The 18,478-nt window shown below is 36.0% G+C and overlaps 1 protein-coding gene across 2 annotated transcripts in view; it reads left to right on the top strand.

Annotated features, from left to right (window-relative positions):
* The window catches only part of NAALAD2 (N-acetylated alpha-linked acidic dipeptidase 2), a 68,787-nt gene that overhangs the window by 15,218 nt on the left and 35,091 nt on the right, over nucleotides 1-18,478 (top strand). For both annotated transcript variants that reach the window (XM_058687508.1, XM_058687509.1), the window contains 6 exons: nucleotides 3,606-3,792; nucleotides 5,284-5,385; nucleotides 7,983-8,108; nucleotides 9,809-9,995; nucleotides 14,046-14,139; nucleotides 15,379-15,477. In XM_058687508.1, coding sequence (XP_058543491.1) covers nucleotides 3,606-3,792; nucleotides 5,284-5,385; nucleotides 7,983-8,108; nucleotides 9,809-9,995; nucleotides 14,046-14,139; nucleotides 15,379-15,477 — 795 coding nt within the window. The remainder of the gene's footprint in view (nucleotides 1-3,605; nucleotides 3,793-5,283; nucleotides 5,386-7,982; nucleotides 8,109-9,808; nucleotides 9,996-14,045; nucleotides 14,140-15,378; nucleotides 15,478-18,478) is intronic.

Here is an 18,478-nt window from a genome sequence, read left to right as displayed (position 1 = left end):
AGAGATTAGGAAGCAAACTCAAAATGTCTGTTGAGGTGCTTGTTTAGAGATAAAGGAAAAGAATCAGGCAGTTAGGATGCATGCTGTTTAAAGAGAGACTCAGTCTTTATTTTTCCTGCAGTACAATATAAAGGCAAAATGTCTTATCAGTTGAGACAGAATACTTGTATTTAAATTGTGTAAGTTAGGGGCGCCTGGGTGGCGCAGTCGGTTAAGCGTCCGACTTCAGCCAGGTCACGATCTCGCGGTCTGTGAGTTCGAGCCCCACGTCAGGCTCTGGGCTGATGGCTCGGAGCCTGGAGCCTGTTTCCGATTCTGTGTCTCCCTCTCTCTCTGCCCCTCCCCCGTTCATGCTCTGTCTCTCTCTGTCCCAAAAATAAATAAAAAATAACGTTGAAAAAAAAAATTAAAAAAAAAAAATAAATTGTGTAAGTTAAAAGATGAGATATAATGTTAATACTATCGAACTCTGTCTGCAGCATATTATGAAGTTGCTGAAAAAAGTCACCTACAAAGTTAGATCTCAGAAGCAAAACTTAGTAATATTTTTGACCATTAAAATTTGTTTATCTCTATTTTCCTTTAATGTGTAGTATAGCATAAGGTGATTAGTTATGTATAAATAGTTTATATAATTATATTTTTGGAGTTTGCTTTTCTTTCCTTTACATCCAACTGAATACAGAAGTTGCACGTGAAGAATGATGACAAGAGTAGCAATAGAGAGAAAAACATTGAATTAGGAACTCAACACTAATGAATGAGAAGTTTTGACAATTTTGACAAGTATCCAGAAGGTGTAGTACGTGGTAACTTTTGGTATGAGCTATAATAGTCGTGTTTTTTTGTTAAGAAAAGTAGGAAAAATATTTGTAAGAGCCAAGGGAGAGTAAAAACTAGTAGCAGATCTTCTAGCCCTGAGATATGTAGGGGCATGTGAAATAAAACAACTTGCAGGTGAGCAGGGTCCTCTGAGGAAACCAGTTACAGCAAGGAAGTCAAGCAAACATTCAGAGAAGGGGCTGAGGATACAAAATTGTTGATCATGGATGTACAGGGTTTATGATTAGTGAAGGAGCCTAGGAGGGAAAGGTGATCAAGATTGGGTTAGCAGTTATAATGTAATAAGAACAGTTTGATTTCTCCCTACCCACTTTCTTGTTGACAGTGTCTGACTGATGACTGTTGAGTGTTCCTCATCCTTCATGTATTCAGTAAGGGTTACTTCCTTCCAGCTCAGGAATCTCTTGATTGGTCCATAATCCAATCATTAAAACTCTTCCCTTTGGTAGTGATTCGTTTAAGAGGTATATACCCTATTATGATGAAACGAAAAGAATGTTCAGCTGGATCTTCTACAAAAAAGTTTTCCTCTGTTAAAAGAAACACAGAAGAGGAAATAGATATTCCTGTTTGTACTTGTTTCTCCTGAGCATTACAGTGTAAATATTTTATGCCTGGAACTGTACCCATCTTGGGGACCATAAGGAGAAATTTTAAAATAAACTAAAGGATGTTACACACTGCTGCTCTTTTTGTTTTGTTTTACTTTTGCACTTCGGTATTTCATTTCAGTGAATTCTTTAAAAGATGGATAGCAGAAGTTGATGGCCAACCTTCCATCTTAATTTAAGGAAATACATTTTGTTCTTAGTTATAATGATATTATCTGCTCAATGTAGAAAATAAAACAATAATAAATTATATAAAGTAGAAATTAAATATCTTGAGCCTCACTGTTTTCATACATATAAAATAACTTCTTTCAAATAAAGAAAAAAATAAAATTGCTTCTTTCTATAAACACAATAATGCTTTTTAAAACATATTGTAAGATGTTAAATGTCTGTAACCTGTAGTTTTCATTTAATGATAAAGGGAAAGCTTCACAGAGGAGAAGATGCTGGAGGAGTCCTAATGGATGATGAGTAGTTTGCAAGTGGGAAAGGGGAATAAAAGAAGTGGTGACAGAGGGAGATTCAGGTAGATGGGACAGTATTTATGTCTGAGAGAAGATCTTGTGCAAAGGGAACAGGTGGTCACTGCAGAAGGAAAATGAGTCTACCAAATGCTGCATGGTGGAGAGGGATGGGAAATGGAAAGGAGAAGGGTGAATCAGATGAAAAAGGACCCAATACGCCATGTTTGAGTGTGATAATGGAGAGTGCAGGGAGCCATACAAGGAGTTCAAGTAGTTAAATAATATGAATGATTTCAAATTATCACTATTTCTCAAAGTCAGACAACTATGACTTTCATATTTACTTATTTAATGTTTATTTATTTATTTTATTTATTTTTGGGACAGAGAGAGACAGAGCATGAACGGGGGAGGGGCAGAGAGAGGGAGACACAGAATCGGAAACAGGCTCCAGGCTCCGAGCCATCAGCCCAGAGCCTGACGCGGGGCTCGAACTCACGGACCGCGAGATCGTGACCTGGCTGAAGTCGGACGCTTAACCGACTGCGCCACCCAGGCGCCCTATTTTTTATTTTTGAGAGAGTACACGTGTTTGAGTGGGGGAGAGGCAGTGAGCAGGGAAGACCCAGAATCCAAAGCAGGCTCCAATCTATGAACTGTCACCACAGAACCTGATGATGGGCTCGAGCCCACAAACCGTGAGATCATGAACTGAGCCAAAGTTGGACACTTAACTGACTGAGCCACCCAGGAGTCCCATGATTTTCATATTTTAGCCCCAGCATTTAATGGCTATGAAATTGTGAGCAAGTTATTTGCCCTCTCAGCTTCCTCATTTGCAAAATGAGGACAATGGAAGAAGGGTTGTGAAGATTCAATGAGGTAACTCAGGTGAAAGTACCTGGTCACATGCCTGACATATAGTAAGTTTTATGTAAATATCAACTTTCCTTTACTGCCTATATTTTTTGTTGTTGTTTGGTTGTCATATGGTTGACTAAAAAGCCGATTTACAAAAGCATTATTATTTTACTGAAACTTTTAAAAATATGGTTTATACTCATGTAAAGTGAACCGATATAAAAACTACTTTTATGAGGCTACTTAAATGCTACAACCCATTTACCCTCAGAACCAAGAGAACTTTGCCCAAATGCACTTCAACAACCTGTATTGTATTATTGCTGGATAACAGGCAGGAACTAAGCAGTAGGCAATATAAAAAAAAAAAAAAAATGCATGGACTTTACCTTCAATAAAATCAATAAACAACTGAATAAATATGACAAGACTCTAGTAGAAGTATATGTTAGACTGCCCAATTGGTCTCTGGAAAATATTATGAACTCCCCTTCCCCCAAAATGTCCTCCTCTACTGATGATCAGCAAGAAGAAGCACCACTGGTATAGAGGCATGACCTTCCAAGGTGCCTTCTTATAGCTGCATACATGTATTTACCATGGAATATGTTCTTTTCTGGGGAAGTATAATGTGAAAATTATAGTGACACACAAATAGTTTTTATTGGCATACCTAGAAATTGGTATCACTACCTGTTTTTTTTTAAATCTCTGATGTGGAAATAATTTAGTATGTAAATGATGAGTGATACCTCTAGAACAGTCCTTAGCACATTGTCTGAATATAGATTTAACACCCACTTGTATTTTATTTTCATTGTAGTTCTTTTACAAAGCTCCCTCATCTGGCAGGAACAGAACAAAATTTACTTCTTGCCAAGAAAATCCAAACCCAGTGGAAAAAATTTGGACTGGATTCAGCCGAGTTGGTTCATTATGATGTTCTCCTATCCTACCCTAATGAGACAAATGCCAACTATATATCAATCATGGATGAACATGGAATTGAGGTGATGTGGAATTGCTGGTACTTGCTGTATTTTATGACCCCACTTGTTTATGTGAATTGGGATGTAGGGTCAAGTAAAAATAGAAATTTGCTAATAGTGCAGTGGAACTCATATTTCTTAGAAAAGTTGATAGGTTACAAACTAATTATTCAGCGTCTACTGTGTGTTAGGCACAGTGCTAAGTCTTGAAGCCAGAATGAAGTCTAGGAACATGGTCTCTTTGCTTTAAGTAAGGTATGGCAGACGTTGGAACACATCATTTTAAGTTAATACGGTAAGTGTTAGGAAGAGTATGGTTTCAGTTCTTTACACAGAAAAGGTTCACTTAGCCAGACACGGACTTAGAGAAGGCTTTCTGAAAGCAGGCCTCCCTGATATGTGAGTTATGAAAGATCCGAAGGGGTTAACCACATGAAAAATCAAAGTAAAAGAATTCTAGGCAGAAGAGAAAATTAAGGCAAAGGTTTGGAGACCTATACTAGCTTAGTATTATTGAGGAACTTAAAATTTTTCTGTATTTCAAAAATGTAAAGTACGAAGTGGGCCACTGTAAGAGATAAACCAGGATAAATGTTTTGGGAACAGGTCATAAAAGGGCTTATACATTGTCGTAAGAGGCTTAGAATTCAACTTCAGTCAGTGAATACCATTTGCAAGTCCTAAGCAATGGAAGGATGTGACTAGAGAGGCATTTTTTAGATAGTTTAGGCTGTCTTCAGATTAGACCTTGACTAGGCAAGAAATTCAAATTGGAGTCTTAAGTTAATAGTTCAGGTGAAAAATGATGATTCCCTGAATCAGGATGTTAGCAGGAATGAGGAAGAGGGATGATCTAAGAAGCAGTTAGAAAGCAATATTAGTAGGAATTGATTAGTGATTGACTGGAGGCAGGAGATGAAGACAGTTCAGGGTGACTCCTAGTGTTTGGAACGGGTTGCTGGTTCCTGACGCTGCTGGTAATCGCAGGGAATGCCAAACCAGAAGTCGGCCTGGGGTGAGAGATAATAAATTCAAAATTTGACATACTGAGTTTGGACATCCAATCTGAAATAACCATCTGGCCCTTAAAAATACAAGTCTGGAAATATGGGTATTATAAGTATATTGGTTAAGGTTAAAACTTTGAGAGTCAATGAAATCTTCCGGGAAGGGAGTATAAAATGAGGCAGACAGTGGACTGGGGATAAAACACAGAAAATATTATTTACGTGGAATTGAAAGAAAAGGAGTCACTGGAAAAGGAGGAGAACCATGGGGATGCCACCTTCAAAGCCCTGTTTTTATATGGGAATTTCTAGTCACCTGAGATGGCATTAATTTGCAGAGTTGCTACTATTTTGAAGGCGATAATAATGATAAAGCTCTTTTTCATTGTTGCCAGTAGAATTTACCTGTTTAATTATTGAATCTAGTTTCAGAATGCTTAATCTTGGTAGTGGGGGAAAATCTGGAATATTTCTCTCCAACTTTATGTGTTTCGATTCTCACTAGATTTTCAATACATCATACCTTGAGCCACCACCAGATGGATATGAGAATGTTACAAACATTGTTCCACCATATAATGCTTTCTCAGCCCAAGGCATGCCAGAGGTAAAATAAGACTTTTTTTTTTTTTTTTTTTTTTTTTTTTTACTAAACTCTTTAAACCTCCCTTTGTTATTTAAAGCCTATGTTGAGGACTAAAACTAAGGAGAAAAGGCGAATCATACATGATCCATACTTTGAGATTCAGTGCTATGAGCACCCTGTGTAAAAATAGTTTAAGAAAAAAAAAAAAAAGAGAAATACATAAAAATCAGAGCCTGATGAAGTGGTTGCCACTCTGAAATGACAAGCTACTGAACATATCTTTAATTCAGTAATGTCAATAGATGTTTTTTACAAGCTTTTTTCCTTTGTTCATAGTCTTTGTCATAGATTTATAGATTACACCACAGAAGTTATTAACTTAATACCATGCTTGAAAATTAAACACGGTTGGGATTTCTTTTTTTCTTTTACAAATCTCCTTTATTTCACCCATCCCCCATCCATCTCCCCTCTGGCAACCATCGGTTTGTTGTCTGTGTGTGAGTCTGTTTGTTTGTTCATTTTTGTTTAAATTCTGCCTGTAAGTGAAATCATATGGTATTTGTCTTTCTCTGACTTCTCTTAGCATAATACCCTATAGGTCTATCCATGTTATTGCAAATGACAAGATCTCATTCCTTTTTCTGGCTAAGTAATGTTTCATTATATATATATATATATATATATATATATATATATATATACACACACACACACATTATTTATATATAATGTTCATCTGTCAGTGGACACTTGGGCTGCTTCCATACCGTGGCTCTTGTGAATAATGATTCAGTAAACATAAGGGTGCATATATTTCTTTGAATTACGGGTTTTGTTTTCTTTGGGTAAATACCCAGTAGTATAATTACTGGATCATATGGTATTTCTATTTTTAATTTTTTGAGGAACTTCCATGCTATTTTCCACAGTGGTTGTACCAATTTACATTCCCACCGATGGTACCTGAGGATTTCTTTTTCCTTTTGTGAACACTTGTTATTTCTCATTTTTTTGATACTAGCCATATCTGACACATATGAGGTAATATCTCATTATGGTTTTGATTTGCATTTCCCTGATGATTAGTAATGTTGAGAATGTTTTCATGAGTCTGTTGCCCATCTGTATGTGTTCTTTGGAAAATTGTCTATTCAAGTCTTTTGCCCATTTTAATCAGATGATGTATGTGTGTATTTATTTTTTGGTATAGAGTTGTATAAGGTCTTTACATATTTTGGATATTAATCCTTTACTGGATATATCACTTATAACTATCTTCACCCATTTTAGTTTTGTTTATGGTTTTATTGACTGTGCGAAAGCTTTTAATTTTGATGAAGTCCCAATGGTTTATTTTTGCTTTTGTTTCCCTTGCCCAAGGAGACATATCTAGAAATATATTGTTAAGGCTAATGCCAAAGAAATTACTCCCTATGCTTTCTTTTATGGGCTTTATGGTTTCAGGTCTCACATTTAGGTCTTTAATCCTTATTTAGTTTATTTTTGTGTATGGTGTAAGAAAGTATCTTGGTTTCATTCTTTTACATATAGTTGTCCATTTTTCCTAGCACCATCTATTGAAGAGACTGTCTTTACATTTTTGCCTCCTTTGTCATAGATTAATTGACTATGTAAGTGTGGGTTTATTTCTGGCCTCTATTCTGCTCCATTGATCTGTATGTCTGTTTGCATGCCAGTACCATGCTGTCTTGGTGTAGTATATCTTGAAATTTAGGATTATGATTCCTCCAGCTTTGTTGTTCTCCTCATGCTTAGTTTGGTTATTCCAGGTCTTCTGTGGTTCCATACAAATTTTAGTATTATTTTTTGTAGTTCTGTGACAAGGCTGTTGGTATTTTGATAGAGACTGCATTGAATCTGTACATTCCTTAGGGTAGTATTTTAATATTTTTCCAGTCTATGAGCATGGTGTGTCTTCATTCTTCTGTGTCATCTTCGGTTTCTTTTATCAGTATTTTACAGTTTTGGGCGGTAAAAGTCTTCCAACTCCTTGGTTAGATTTATTCCTAGGTATTTTATTATTTTTGGTGTAATTATAAATGGGATTGTTTAAAACATAGCTGGGATTTTTAAAATGACTTTAACTGGGGTGCCTGGGTGGCTCAGTTGGTTAAGGGTCCAACTTCAGCCTAGGTCATGATCTCGCTGTTCCTGAGTTTGAGCCCTGTGTGGGGCTCTGTGCTGACAGCTCAAAGCCTGGAGCCTGTTTCAGATTCTGTGTCTCCCTCTCGCTCTCTGCCCCTCCCCCACTGACGCTCTGTCTTTGTCTCTCTCTCAAAAACAAACATTAAAAAAAAATTAAAAATAACATGACATTTATTTCCTGTGGCCCAGTACATGCTGATAATCTCTTCAAAACAGAACACACTGGTTAAAGTGTTACATATTGGCTTTTTTTTTTTTTTAACTTCTCAAAGTATTGAAATATTTTCTAAAAACTTATACAGAATTAGCATGGATCTGTTTATTAAGCCCAAATCACGAAAGTTAACTTTTGATGATGTGGTATGGTGGAGCAAACTTATTGTTTGGTTTTCTCTTTAATTATAGCAGTATTACATATTTAATTTTTTTTTTTTTTATTTTCCTTACAGGGAGATCTTATATATGTGAACTATGCTCGAACTGAAGATTTTTTCAAACTGGAAAGAGAGATGAACATCAATTGCAGTGGAAAGATTGTTATTGCAAGATACGGAAAAATCTTCAGAGGAAATAAAGTATTGTATCATTTGCTTTTCTAGAGGGAAGAGGATAGTATGTATCCTGTAAATGTAAATGATCAGCTTGTGTCATGTTTTCCAGAATTACCTCAATATACATATTAAAAGTTTTTTCCCCCTATTTGCCATGGTAGCATAGGAAATCCTGTTTTTTTGTTAACCTCCCATATCAAGAAAGGGAAATTACTTTTATTATAGAAACAAAATCTGCTTTTCAAAAAAATTTTGAAGGAAATTTTGTATGTAAGCTGACAAATTAAAACTTCCTTGCATTACTCAGTTTCCTTGCCCAGACATGATCAATCTTAACAGCTTTTCTTAGAATATATAAATTCTGTGAAATATGAATATAAATATCTTTTTGTATGTACTAATTTTACATATATTATACATTTTTTTATAAAGATAGGATCATACAGTATATGTAGCTTTACTTTTTCACTCAGTTGTAATACAAAGGTATTCCTCTAAGCTAACGTATTGAAAGTTGTATAATGTGTGGCTAAGAGTCTAGGACTCTAGATCCATACTACATGGGGTCTAGTCTAGTCTAGGCTGTTTTCTAGATCTTTTACTGCAAGCAAGTTATTTAACCTTTCTCTGCCAATGTTTCCTCGTAGATAAAGTGAAATTAGTGCTATCACTTTAGAATGCTTACTGAGATGAAATTATTTTGTTTGAAAGCACTTATGATAGTGACTGGTACTTAGCTAATTATGAATACCTGGCTTCTTATTAAGTAAATATCTCATTCTAGATAGGTGCATAATACTTTATATAAGTATTATGCATGCATAAGACTTGATAAGCAGTTTAACCATTCCCGTGTTGACAGATGCTTGGCTTGAATTTATTACTATTACAAATAATTACATTGTGAACATCTTTGTCCATAAACACTTGAACATTTATGTAAAGACTTTTGTAGTATAGATTCCTAGAAATTGAATGGCTGGATCAACATGTATGTTCTTTCAAAATTTTGAAAGCCATCATCAAAATGCCTTCAAAAAAGTTGTGACAGATTTCATTCGCATTCATATTGTAAGAATGATTTCTGAATATTGGAATGTGTTTTAGTTAATCAAGACTGATGGTTATCTATCTTTTGCTATAATACTTCTGACAGTGAAGAATTCAGAATCTTGCTTGGAAAGGTTTTCCTGTTTGTGGTCAGTTTGGATTGTTAAAAAATGTTTACAGAACACGATGGGCAATTTTTCACACACTACAACTATTTTGTATAGAACTTTAGTTCCACAAATATTTGTATGATGTGCCAGACTTGGAGGGTGGATAGTTAAAAGTGAATTAAGACATGGTCCCTTTTCTAAAACCACCCTCAGTCTAGCAGGGGAGAAAGATATTTTAAAGGTATTTAAAATACTATGACCCATCCTATAACAGAGATGTGTACAAAATAGAAGAGGCAGAAAGAAGGGAGACATTAATTTTGTAGTTTTAGGGACAATAGGAATGTTTAAAAGAAGAGACAGTCACTTATTTGGAGTTGTATAGAGTAAATGAGAGTTGTTTGCTCTCCCAGGGGAGAAATTGTATTCAAGACATAAAGGATTGAATGTGTAACAGCATGACAGAAAGCAGTGCCTTAAGTTTCCTTACATTATTAAATTGATTTTCACTTAGATGAATTAATTTGCCAGTACTACTTTATGGATTGCACATTGCCCCTGCAGGTTAAAAATGCCATGTTGGCAGGAGCCATAGGCATCATCTTGTACTCCGATCCAGCTGACTACTTTGCCCCTGGGGTACAGCCATATCCTAAAGGATGGAACCTTCCTGGAACTGCAGTGCAGAGAGGGAATGTGTTAAATTTGAATGGTGCTGGTGACCCGCTCACTCCAGGCTATCCAGCTAAAGGTAATGGATGGGCCTGTCATGGTCCACCTATTTTTACAAAAATATTACTTGCCCTTTTAGAAGACATAAAAGCAAACATCTATAGGATAACCTTAAAACTGTATGTAATTGTAATGTTTTGGATTACTGTTGCTAGGAATTCAAAAACCTTTCCCTCGTATTACTTTTTTTTTTTTATTTTTTTTTTATTTTTTTAATGTTTGTTTATTTTTGGGAGAGCGGGGGAGGGGGGGAAGAGCAGAGAGAGAGACACAGAATCCGAAGCAGGCTCCAGGCTCTGAGCTGTCAGCACAGAGCCCGATGTGGGGCTTGAACCCATGAACCATGAGATCATGACCCAAGCCAAAGTTGGCACTCAACTGACTGAGCCACCCAGGCCCCCCTCCCTTGTGTTACTTTTGTTTCAAATTTCCATGAGGTGTGGACATGGAGAGGGAAGGGTGGTTGAATTTCTCTTTAATTTTTTTTTTTTTTTTTTTTTTTGAGAGAGAGATGGGGCATGAGCAGGGGAGGGGCAGAGAGAGAGAGGGAGACACAGAATCTAAATCAGGCTCCAGGCTCCAAGCTGTCAGCAGAGAGCCCAATGGGGGGGGCTCAAGCTCATGAAGATCATGAGCTCAGATCATGACCTGAGCCAAAGTCAGCTGCTCAACCTACTGAGCCACCCAGGCACCTCAATTTCTCTCTACTTTTTTTTTTTTTAATTTTTTTTTAATGTTTATTTATTTTTGAGAGACACAGTGACAGAGTGAGAGCAGGGGAGGGGCAGAGAGAGACGTAGACACAGAATCCCAAGCAGGCTCCAGGTTCTGGGCTATCAGCACAGAGCCCAACGTGGGGCTTGAACCCACGAACTGTTAGATCATGACCTGAGCTGAAGCTGGACGCTTAACCGACTGAGCCACCCAGGTTCCCCTCTCTCTACTTTTAATAGAGGTCCAAAACACAGGTCCCCATACTCAAAGTAACGTTGCTTTTACCAAACTAGGACTTTGGTTTTCTGAATTGCTTACTGATTTTATCCTTCTTTAGATGATACATTTGTATTTTTTTAAATACTAATAAGTTTCTGATGTTGTTTAATATGTAAAATGTAAAACGTTTTGACATCTGTGTAACTACCTCCACAATTAAGATAATGAACATATCCATTATCCCAGAGTTTTCACTCATCTCTATGTAATGCTTTCCTTTCAACCCTTCCTCACCCACTCCTTGCCAATTCCTAGGCAATCACTGATCTGCTTTCTGTCGGCATAATTATTTTGAGATCCATCCACGTTTACGTCTGTGTCAATATTTCATTCTTTTTTATGCTATGTAGTATTTCACTGAATACACTATAGCTTGTTTATTCATTTATTTGTTGATGGATATTTGGATTGTTTTTACTTTGGGGACTCCTGTATATAAAGCTACTATGAACAGTTGTATAGAAGTCTTTACATGTACATATGCTTTTAGTTCTCATGGATAAATCTATAGAAATGCAATGGCTGGATAATATGATGCATATTTAACCTTTGAAGAAATTTTCAAATTGTTTTCCAAAGTGGTTGTACCATTTTACACCTTAGCATCAGTCAGTTACTGTACCCTTGCTACATTTAGTTTGGGCATTCTTTTTGATTTTACATTCTAATAGAGAATCCTCCAACTTACTTTTTTTTTTTTTTCCCAAAGTTTTGGGGCCATTCTAGGTCCTTTCCGTGTGAATTTTAGAACAAGCTTATTTCCACTGAAAACGCTCCTGGGAATTTGAGATTGAATTAAATCTATATGTCAGTTTGGGTAGAACTGACATTTTAGAAGATACTAAATATTTTGATCTGTGCACATGACACAACTCTTCGATTACTTAGGTATTATTTAATTTATCTCAACATGTTTGTAGTTTTATTGTACAGATCCTGTCTTTCACATTTATCCATATGCATGGATAGTTTTATGCCTTTTAAAAACACATTTTAAATTTCAATGTCCATACACTTATTGCTAGTAAATAGAAATGCTTTGTATTTGTAGAAGAAATACATTGATCTTGTGTCCTGCAAACTTGTTAAACTTAGTAGTTCTAGCAGACTTCTGTAGATACTATCAGTCTTTACACAGATGATCATGTTTTCTGAGAATACGTTTTACTTCTTTGTTTCCAGTATGGATGCCTTTTGCTTTTTAGTATACTGGCTAGTACCTCTCCTACACTGCTGAAGAAAGTTGTTTAGAGGAGATACCTTTCCCTTTGTTCCTGCCTCAAGGAGAAAAAAAATCCAGTGTTTCCTTCTTAAGTCTGATATTGCTGTAGGTATTTTTTATAGATGTTTTTTGTCAGGTTGACAAAAGTTGTCAGGTTTGTCAGGAAGTTTACTTCTAATGTGCTAAGAGTCTTTATCTTAGCACATTTACCTAGGAATGTACAATGGATTTTGTCAAATGCTTTTACCGAGTCTTGAGATGATAATAAGTTCTATTAATTTTGTTAAGTTATACTCGTAAACTTTTGAATGTTAAACCAACCCTGCCATCCTGGGATAAACTCTACTTGAACACAGTGCATTATCCTTTTGTTAAGAATATCTTTCATGAGGGGTATTGGCCTATGGATTTATTTTCTTGTGTATTTCTATCTCATTTTGGTTTCAGAGTAATGTTGGCCTCATGGGATGAGTTGGGAACTATTTCATCTTTTTTTAAATAGGAGTTTATATAGAATGGGTTTGATTTTTGCCTGTAAACATTCAGTAGAATTCCCTAGCAAATATATCTGGGCCTGAAGTTTTGTTTTATAGGAATGTTTTTAACTACAAATTCAATTTTTTAAACAGATATGTGGCTAGTTAGGTTGTTCATTTATTCTTGAGTGACCTTTGGTAGTTTGTCTCCTAAGGATTTTGTCCATTTCATCTAAGTTGTTAAATTTAATAGAGTTGTTCATAATCTTCTCAGTCTGTGTGTGTGTGTGTGTGTGTGTGTGTGTGTACGTACATGTACAAGTATTCTGTTCTTTATTCCTGATTGTGGCAATTTTTTTTTCTTTTTTTCCTGAACTGTCTTGCTAAAGGTTGATCCGCTTTATTGATATTCTCAAAGCACCAGCTTTGGATTTTATTAATAATTGCTACCATTTTTCTATTTCATATTTCTTACTTTTCTGCTCTGATCTTTATTATGTCCTTTCCCTGCTTATTTTTGCGTCATTTGCTCTTCTTTTCTAGTTTGTCAAGGTGGAATCTGATGTCATTTGATTGAAACCTTCCTTTGTTTCTAAGATGGGTGTTTTAGTGCTGTACAACTATTTTGGCTGAAAGCCAAAGTCCCAGTGAGGTTGTAAGTCTGACAATAGTTTTCAGTCTTCCTTTAAAGAGAATATTGGGGGCGCCTGGGTGGCGCAGTCGGTTAAGCGTCCGACTTCAGCCAGGTCACGATCTCACGGTCCGTGAGTTCGAGCCCTGCGTCAGGCTCTGGGCTGATGGCTCGGAGCCTGGAGCCTGTTTCCGATTCTGTGTCTCCCTCTCTCTCTGCCCCTCCCCCGTTCATGCTCTGTCTCTCTCTGTCCCAAAATAAATTAAAAATGTTGAAAAAAAAAAAATTTAAAGAGAATATTGTATTACTATTTGAATAGGATCTTTATTATTCCCAAGATCTCATAGGTTCCCTTTAATTTTTTTTCAGTTATATCTAGTTTCAGAATTTGGGACACATTTTCCAGGCAATTGGTTAACTGAGGCTTCTTTAAGAAGGATTCAAGATATCCTTGAAGAAATAAAATATTCTTCTAAAATTCAAGAGAAATACATGAAGTGTCAAAACAAATTTGGAAATTTTTAATCCCAATGGTTAATTTTACATTAAAATATAAATGATTTAGTTTCTTACTGTTGAATAAAATAGGCCATGTTAGGCAAAACAATCATTGGCTTGGGGGGAACTTTCAGTTTTTGATATAACTTCAAACATGTAATAGATCTGCAATAGTAATAAAAGAAATCTCTTTATACCCTTGGCTCAGATTCTTCAATTGTTTTCAATTTACCTTATTGATTTCTGCAGAGTACACTTTTAGACTTGATGTCAAAGAAGGAGTGGGAATCCCCAAGATCCCTGTACATCCTATTGGGTATAACGATGCAGAAGTATTATTACGGTATGTTTTTTTTAATTGGATAGGAGATTAAGATATTTTGTACTAATATGTCCATTTTCTCATCTAAAATCAATGTAATCTAATTATGTTGAAAGTTAAGTCTGGTTGTACACCTGAAACCAATGTTATGTGTCACTTATATCTCACTAAAATTTTTTTAAGTAAAAATTCAGGAAACAAAGTAGGAAAATGAGTTAAAAAAAAAAAAAGAAAAGTCTTGTGTCAAGATTCTCCTGAAGTAGGAATAGCAGAGCACAGCAAGAAATGGCAAGAAACTATTAGTTTGCTACAAATGAAAGTCTCAAGTGCAAAACTTTCCAAAGATAAAAAATACTGATTGGAAATTTTTCAAGTAGTTGGATTTTCTTAGGTATTAATTTGATGTTTATACCTGACCTGTATTTTAAAAATATTATAATGTCTACTACTTATTAGATTTGTGAACTTGGACCAGCTACTTAATCTTTCTCTGATTCAGTTTCCTTGTCTGTGAAATGAGGATAGTAATTGTTTCTCCCTGATAGAGTTTTTTAGGAGGAGGAGATGAGATCAAGTACATGAAGCATCTAGAATATAATAAATATTTAATTAATGTTTGCTATTCTTGCATTCTGTTACTGATGTTCTTTTACAAACATCCAGACTTTTTTTTTTTAAGATGTCTATACCAATACAATTAGTGATTGCTTTATGAGTACCTACTAGATAATCAGTGCCTCTAGAAATTATTCTCCTTAACACAGTCATGAATTTCCTATTTTCAGTATTTCTTAAAAAAAAAATCTTTAATGTTTGTTTATTTTCGAGCACGAGTGGGGGAGGGGCAGAGAAAGACACAGAATCCGAAGCAGGCTCTAGGCTCCAGGCTGTCAGCACAGAGCCTGTGGTGGGTCTTGAATTCACAAATCATGAGATCATGACCTGAGCTGAAGTCAGTATTTTCAGTATTTCTTAATCTTAAGTCTTCACTAGTCAAAAGTAAAGAGGCCGATGCTTCTCATTTCCTCTCCCTATCTTTTTCTTTAAGCTGTCTTATCACAAACATATTAAATACTTTATCTCGATTATGGCTTTCTCGGTAAAATGTCAGTTCCCCAAGGAGAGGGAACGTTAGCAGTACCTAGCTCAATAAATATTTGTTAAATGTATGATGAAATATCTCATTGTCAGACTTCATGATTTCTTCTAAGAAACTGTGACATCAGCCTTCTTTCTGTCATTTTCATTTTCTCTCGACAGTCACATGGGAGGAACTGCTCCACCAGATGACAGCTGGAAGGGAAGTCTTAATGTGGATTACAACATTGGGCCTGGCTTTGCAGGGCATGATTCCTTCAGGTAATTTTATATTACTTTAATAGACTGGAAAAGTTTTATATGTTTAATGGAAAAATGTCAAGGTAACTGTTCTGCCAGGTAGCTTTTGCTTGTCTTTTTCTCATTTTTCATAGTGAACAATTGATACTTACAGGGGTGCTTGGGTGGCTCCAACGCTGGGTTTTGGCTCAGGTCATGATCTCACAGTTTGAGAGAATGAGCCCTGCCTTGAGCTCTGTGCTAGGTGTGGAGCCTGCTTGGGATTCTCTCTCTGCCCCTCCCCATTAGCTCATGCTGTCTCTTCCTCTCTCAAAATCAATAAATAAACATTTTTTAAAAATTGAAAAAAAGAAGTACTTACAGAGTGATGTACTGAATTATTATTCTTATAGTGGTATCAGAACATTTGTTTTATAAAGTCTTAAACATGACTAAATTTGAGTTTAGTGTTTAACATTTAACTTCCTTTTTCACCTTAAGTTTTAGAACAATGTTTCAGATAACCCAGTATTTCAAATGTATAACATTTTGAAAGTTGCCTTAAGGGAAGGAGTACAAGAGAGGAGACAAAGGAGGGTAACATATTGCTCACCTACTATGTAGGGTAAGCACATAACTATGGTAAGGCTCAATGCATTATCATTCTCACATGCACTATTGTAGAGGAGTGATCACAGAATATTTGTTCATTGAGCTTAAGTTATACAGAAAGGTTAAGTTGAACACTGGATCAAGGCAGGCAGAAAATTGCAGTTTAAAGAGATCATCTTGGGTAGAGTTGTGACACAACATGGCATGATTACAACTTGAAGTAGTTTGATTTGCCTGAAAAAGAAAGGGAGATAGAACACTGATAAATCAGAGAACATATAGCTCTTTTTAATAAAATCAGTCTTGTTTGGTAACACGTTACCATAGGATTCTTAGTGGTTTTTAGTTTTTGTAAGAATTTTTCTCCAGAACTTTTAAGGTATTAGAAGATTAATATTTTATTTTATGGGAATTTTAGAAATACTTTATGTAAGTGCTTATTTATCTTTATAACTTAGAGCAGAGTTACTTTAATATAAGAGAGTTTATTATCTAATTTATTAATACCTTAACAGCAGCAGGAAAACCTAACACACACAATGAAAGATAAAGGCTGTTTGTCTGTTTATTGAGTGTGAGCAGGGAAGAAGGGCAGAGGGAGAGAGAGAGAATCTCAAACAGGCTCCATTCTCAGCATGGAGCCTGATGCAGGCCTTGATCCCATGACTAAGGATCAAGACCTGAGCCAAAATCAAAAGTCAGACACTCAACCAACTAAGCTATCCAGGTGCCCCAACAAAGGCCTTTCTGATTTAGAAACAGAAACATGATGACACAGAGAACACAGAAAACCTACAGCTTCAGTTCTATAATTGTAGTTCAAGAGTAAATCAGAAGCATACAAATCCCCTTGTCTAGATATCAAAAAGCTGTTCTTCACCATGGGCACAAAATTATTAATTGATTTGAGCTCAAAATGAACAAATACACAAATAAAAATCTCTGTCATTTTTCACCCAGAAGAGTTCTTGACAATCTATTTACAGATATTCAACGTCGTTTTTCACTCAGATAAGCCGTCTAGATTCTCTGTCATTTCTCACCGAGAAGAGCCCTTGACAATCTATTAATCCATTTACAGAGATTACTGAGTGACAAGACATGAAACCACATTTCTGGAGGGGGAGATGGGTGGGAGGATGGGCTAAACGGATGACGGGCATTAAGGAGGGCACTTGTTGGGATGAGCACTGGGTGTTATATGCAAGTGATGAATCAATGGGTTCTACTCCTGAAATCCTGAAACGAATACTATACAGTATATTAAGTAACTTGAATTTAAATAAATACATTTTTTAAAAACATGTACAAAAAAAACCCAAAACACGAAATCAGTAGGAAAAAGAGTATATAGTTAGAGATGCACAAAAAAGAGACAAACCAAGGAACAGACTTAACTATAGAGAACAAACTGATAGTTACCAGAGGGGAGGTAGTTTGGGGAGAATGGATGAAACAGGTGATGGGGTTAAAGAGTACACTCATCATGATGAACACCAAGTAATGTACAGAATTGTTAAATCACTGTATATTGTATGCCCGAAGCTAATAGAACACCATATGTTAACTATACTGGAATTAAAAAAAAAAAAAAAAAAAAACTTAATAATAAAAAAAGCTAGAGGGGCACCTGGCTGGCTTAATCAGTAGAGCATGAGACTTTTGATCACGGGTCATGAGTTCAGGTCCCATAATGGGCATAGAGCTTACTTAAAAAAAGATAATTTTTTTTTTAATTTTTTTTAACGTTTATTTATTTTTGAGACAGAGAGAGACAGAGCGTGAACAGGGGAGGGGCAGAGAGAGAGGGAGACAGAGAATCCGAAACAGGCTCCAGGCTCTGAGCTGTCAGCACAGAGCCCGATGCGGGGCTCGAACTCACAGACCGCGAGATCATGACCTGAGCCAAAGTCGGACACTTAACTGACCGAGCCACCCAGGCGCCCCAAGTATAATTTTTAAAAAGTTGGAGATACAGATCATCAGCAGAGTTAAAATTCTGTCACTGCTTCTGATTTACCTCAGAGCCAAAAGAAGACATGTCTGGGTTTATGCTACCCACACCTGCTTCTGTGAGGTGAATCTATTGCACATCTCAATGGAACTTCCAAAAATGCTAAAGGATGATTTTTTTTAAGTAAAACCATAATTCTCCTACAGATATAAAATGAACATGTGTCAAATATTTCATTTAATTCATTAATAAGGAAGCCGCAAAAGAGTTTAAGATGGTTCAAAGGAAAATTCAATGATACAAAAACAGAATGCTGAAATGAAAGTACAGTACTCAGTAGCAGAAAAACTTGTTTCTTCCACTCTGAAGGAATGAACTAAATATTCACTAGACAGATTGGGTGTTTCAGTCGATATGTTGTTTCTACAAATTAACCTTATTCTCTACAGAGTTGTGAAATCTTCTAATCAAAGACAG

This window comes from Neofelis nebulosa, chromosome 10 (assembly GCF_028018385.1).
Source record: "Neofelis nebulosa isolate mNeoNeb1 chromosome 10, mNeoNeb1.pri, whole genome shotgun sequence".
NCBI classification, from domain to species: domain Eukaryota; kingdom Metazoa; phylum Chordata; class Mammalia; order Carnivora; family Felidae; genus Neofelis; species Neofelis nebulosa.
Note: the sequence above shows the minus strand (reverse complement) of the source record. Positions and strands in the feature narration are given on the sequence as shown.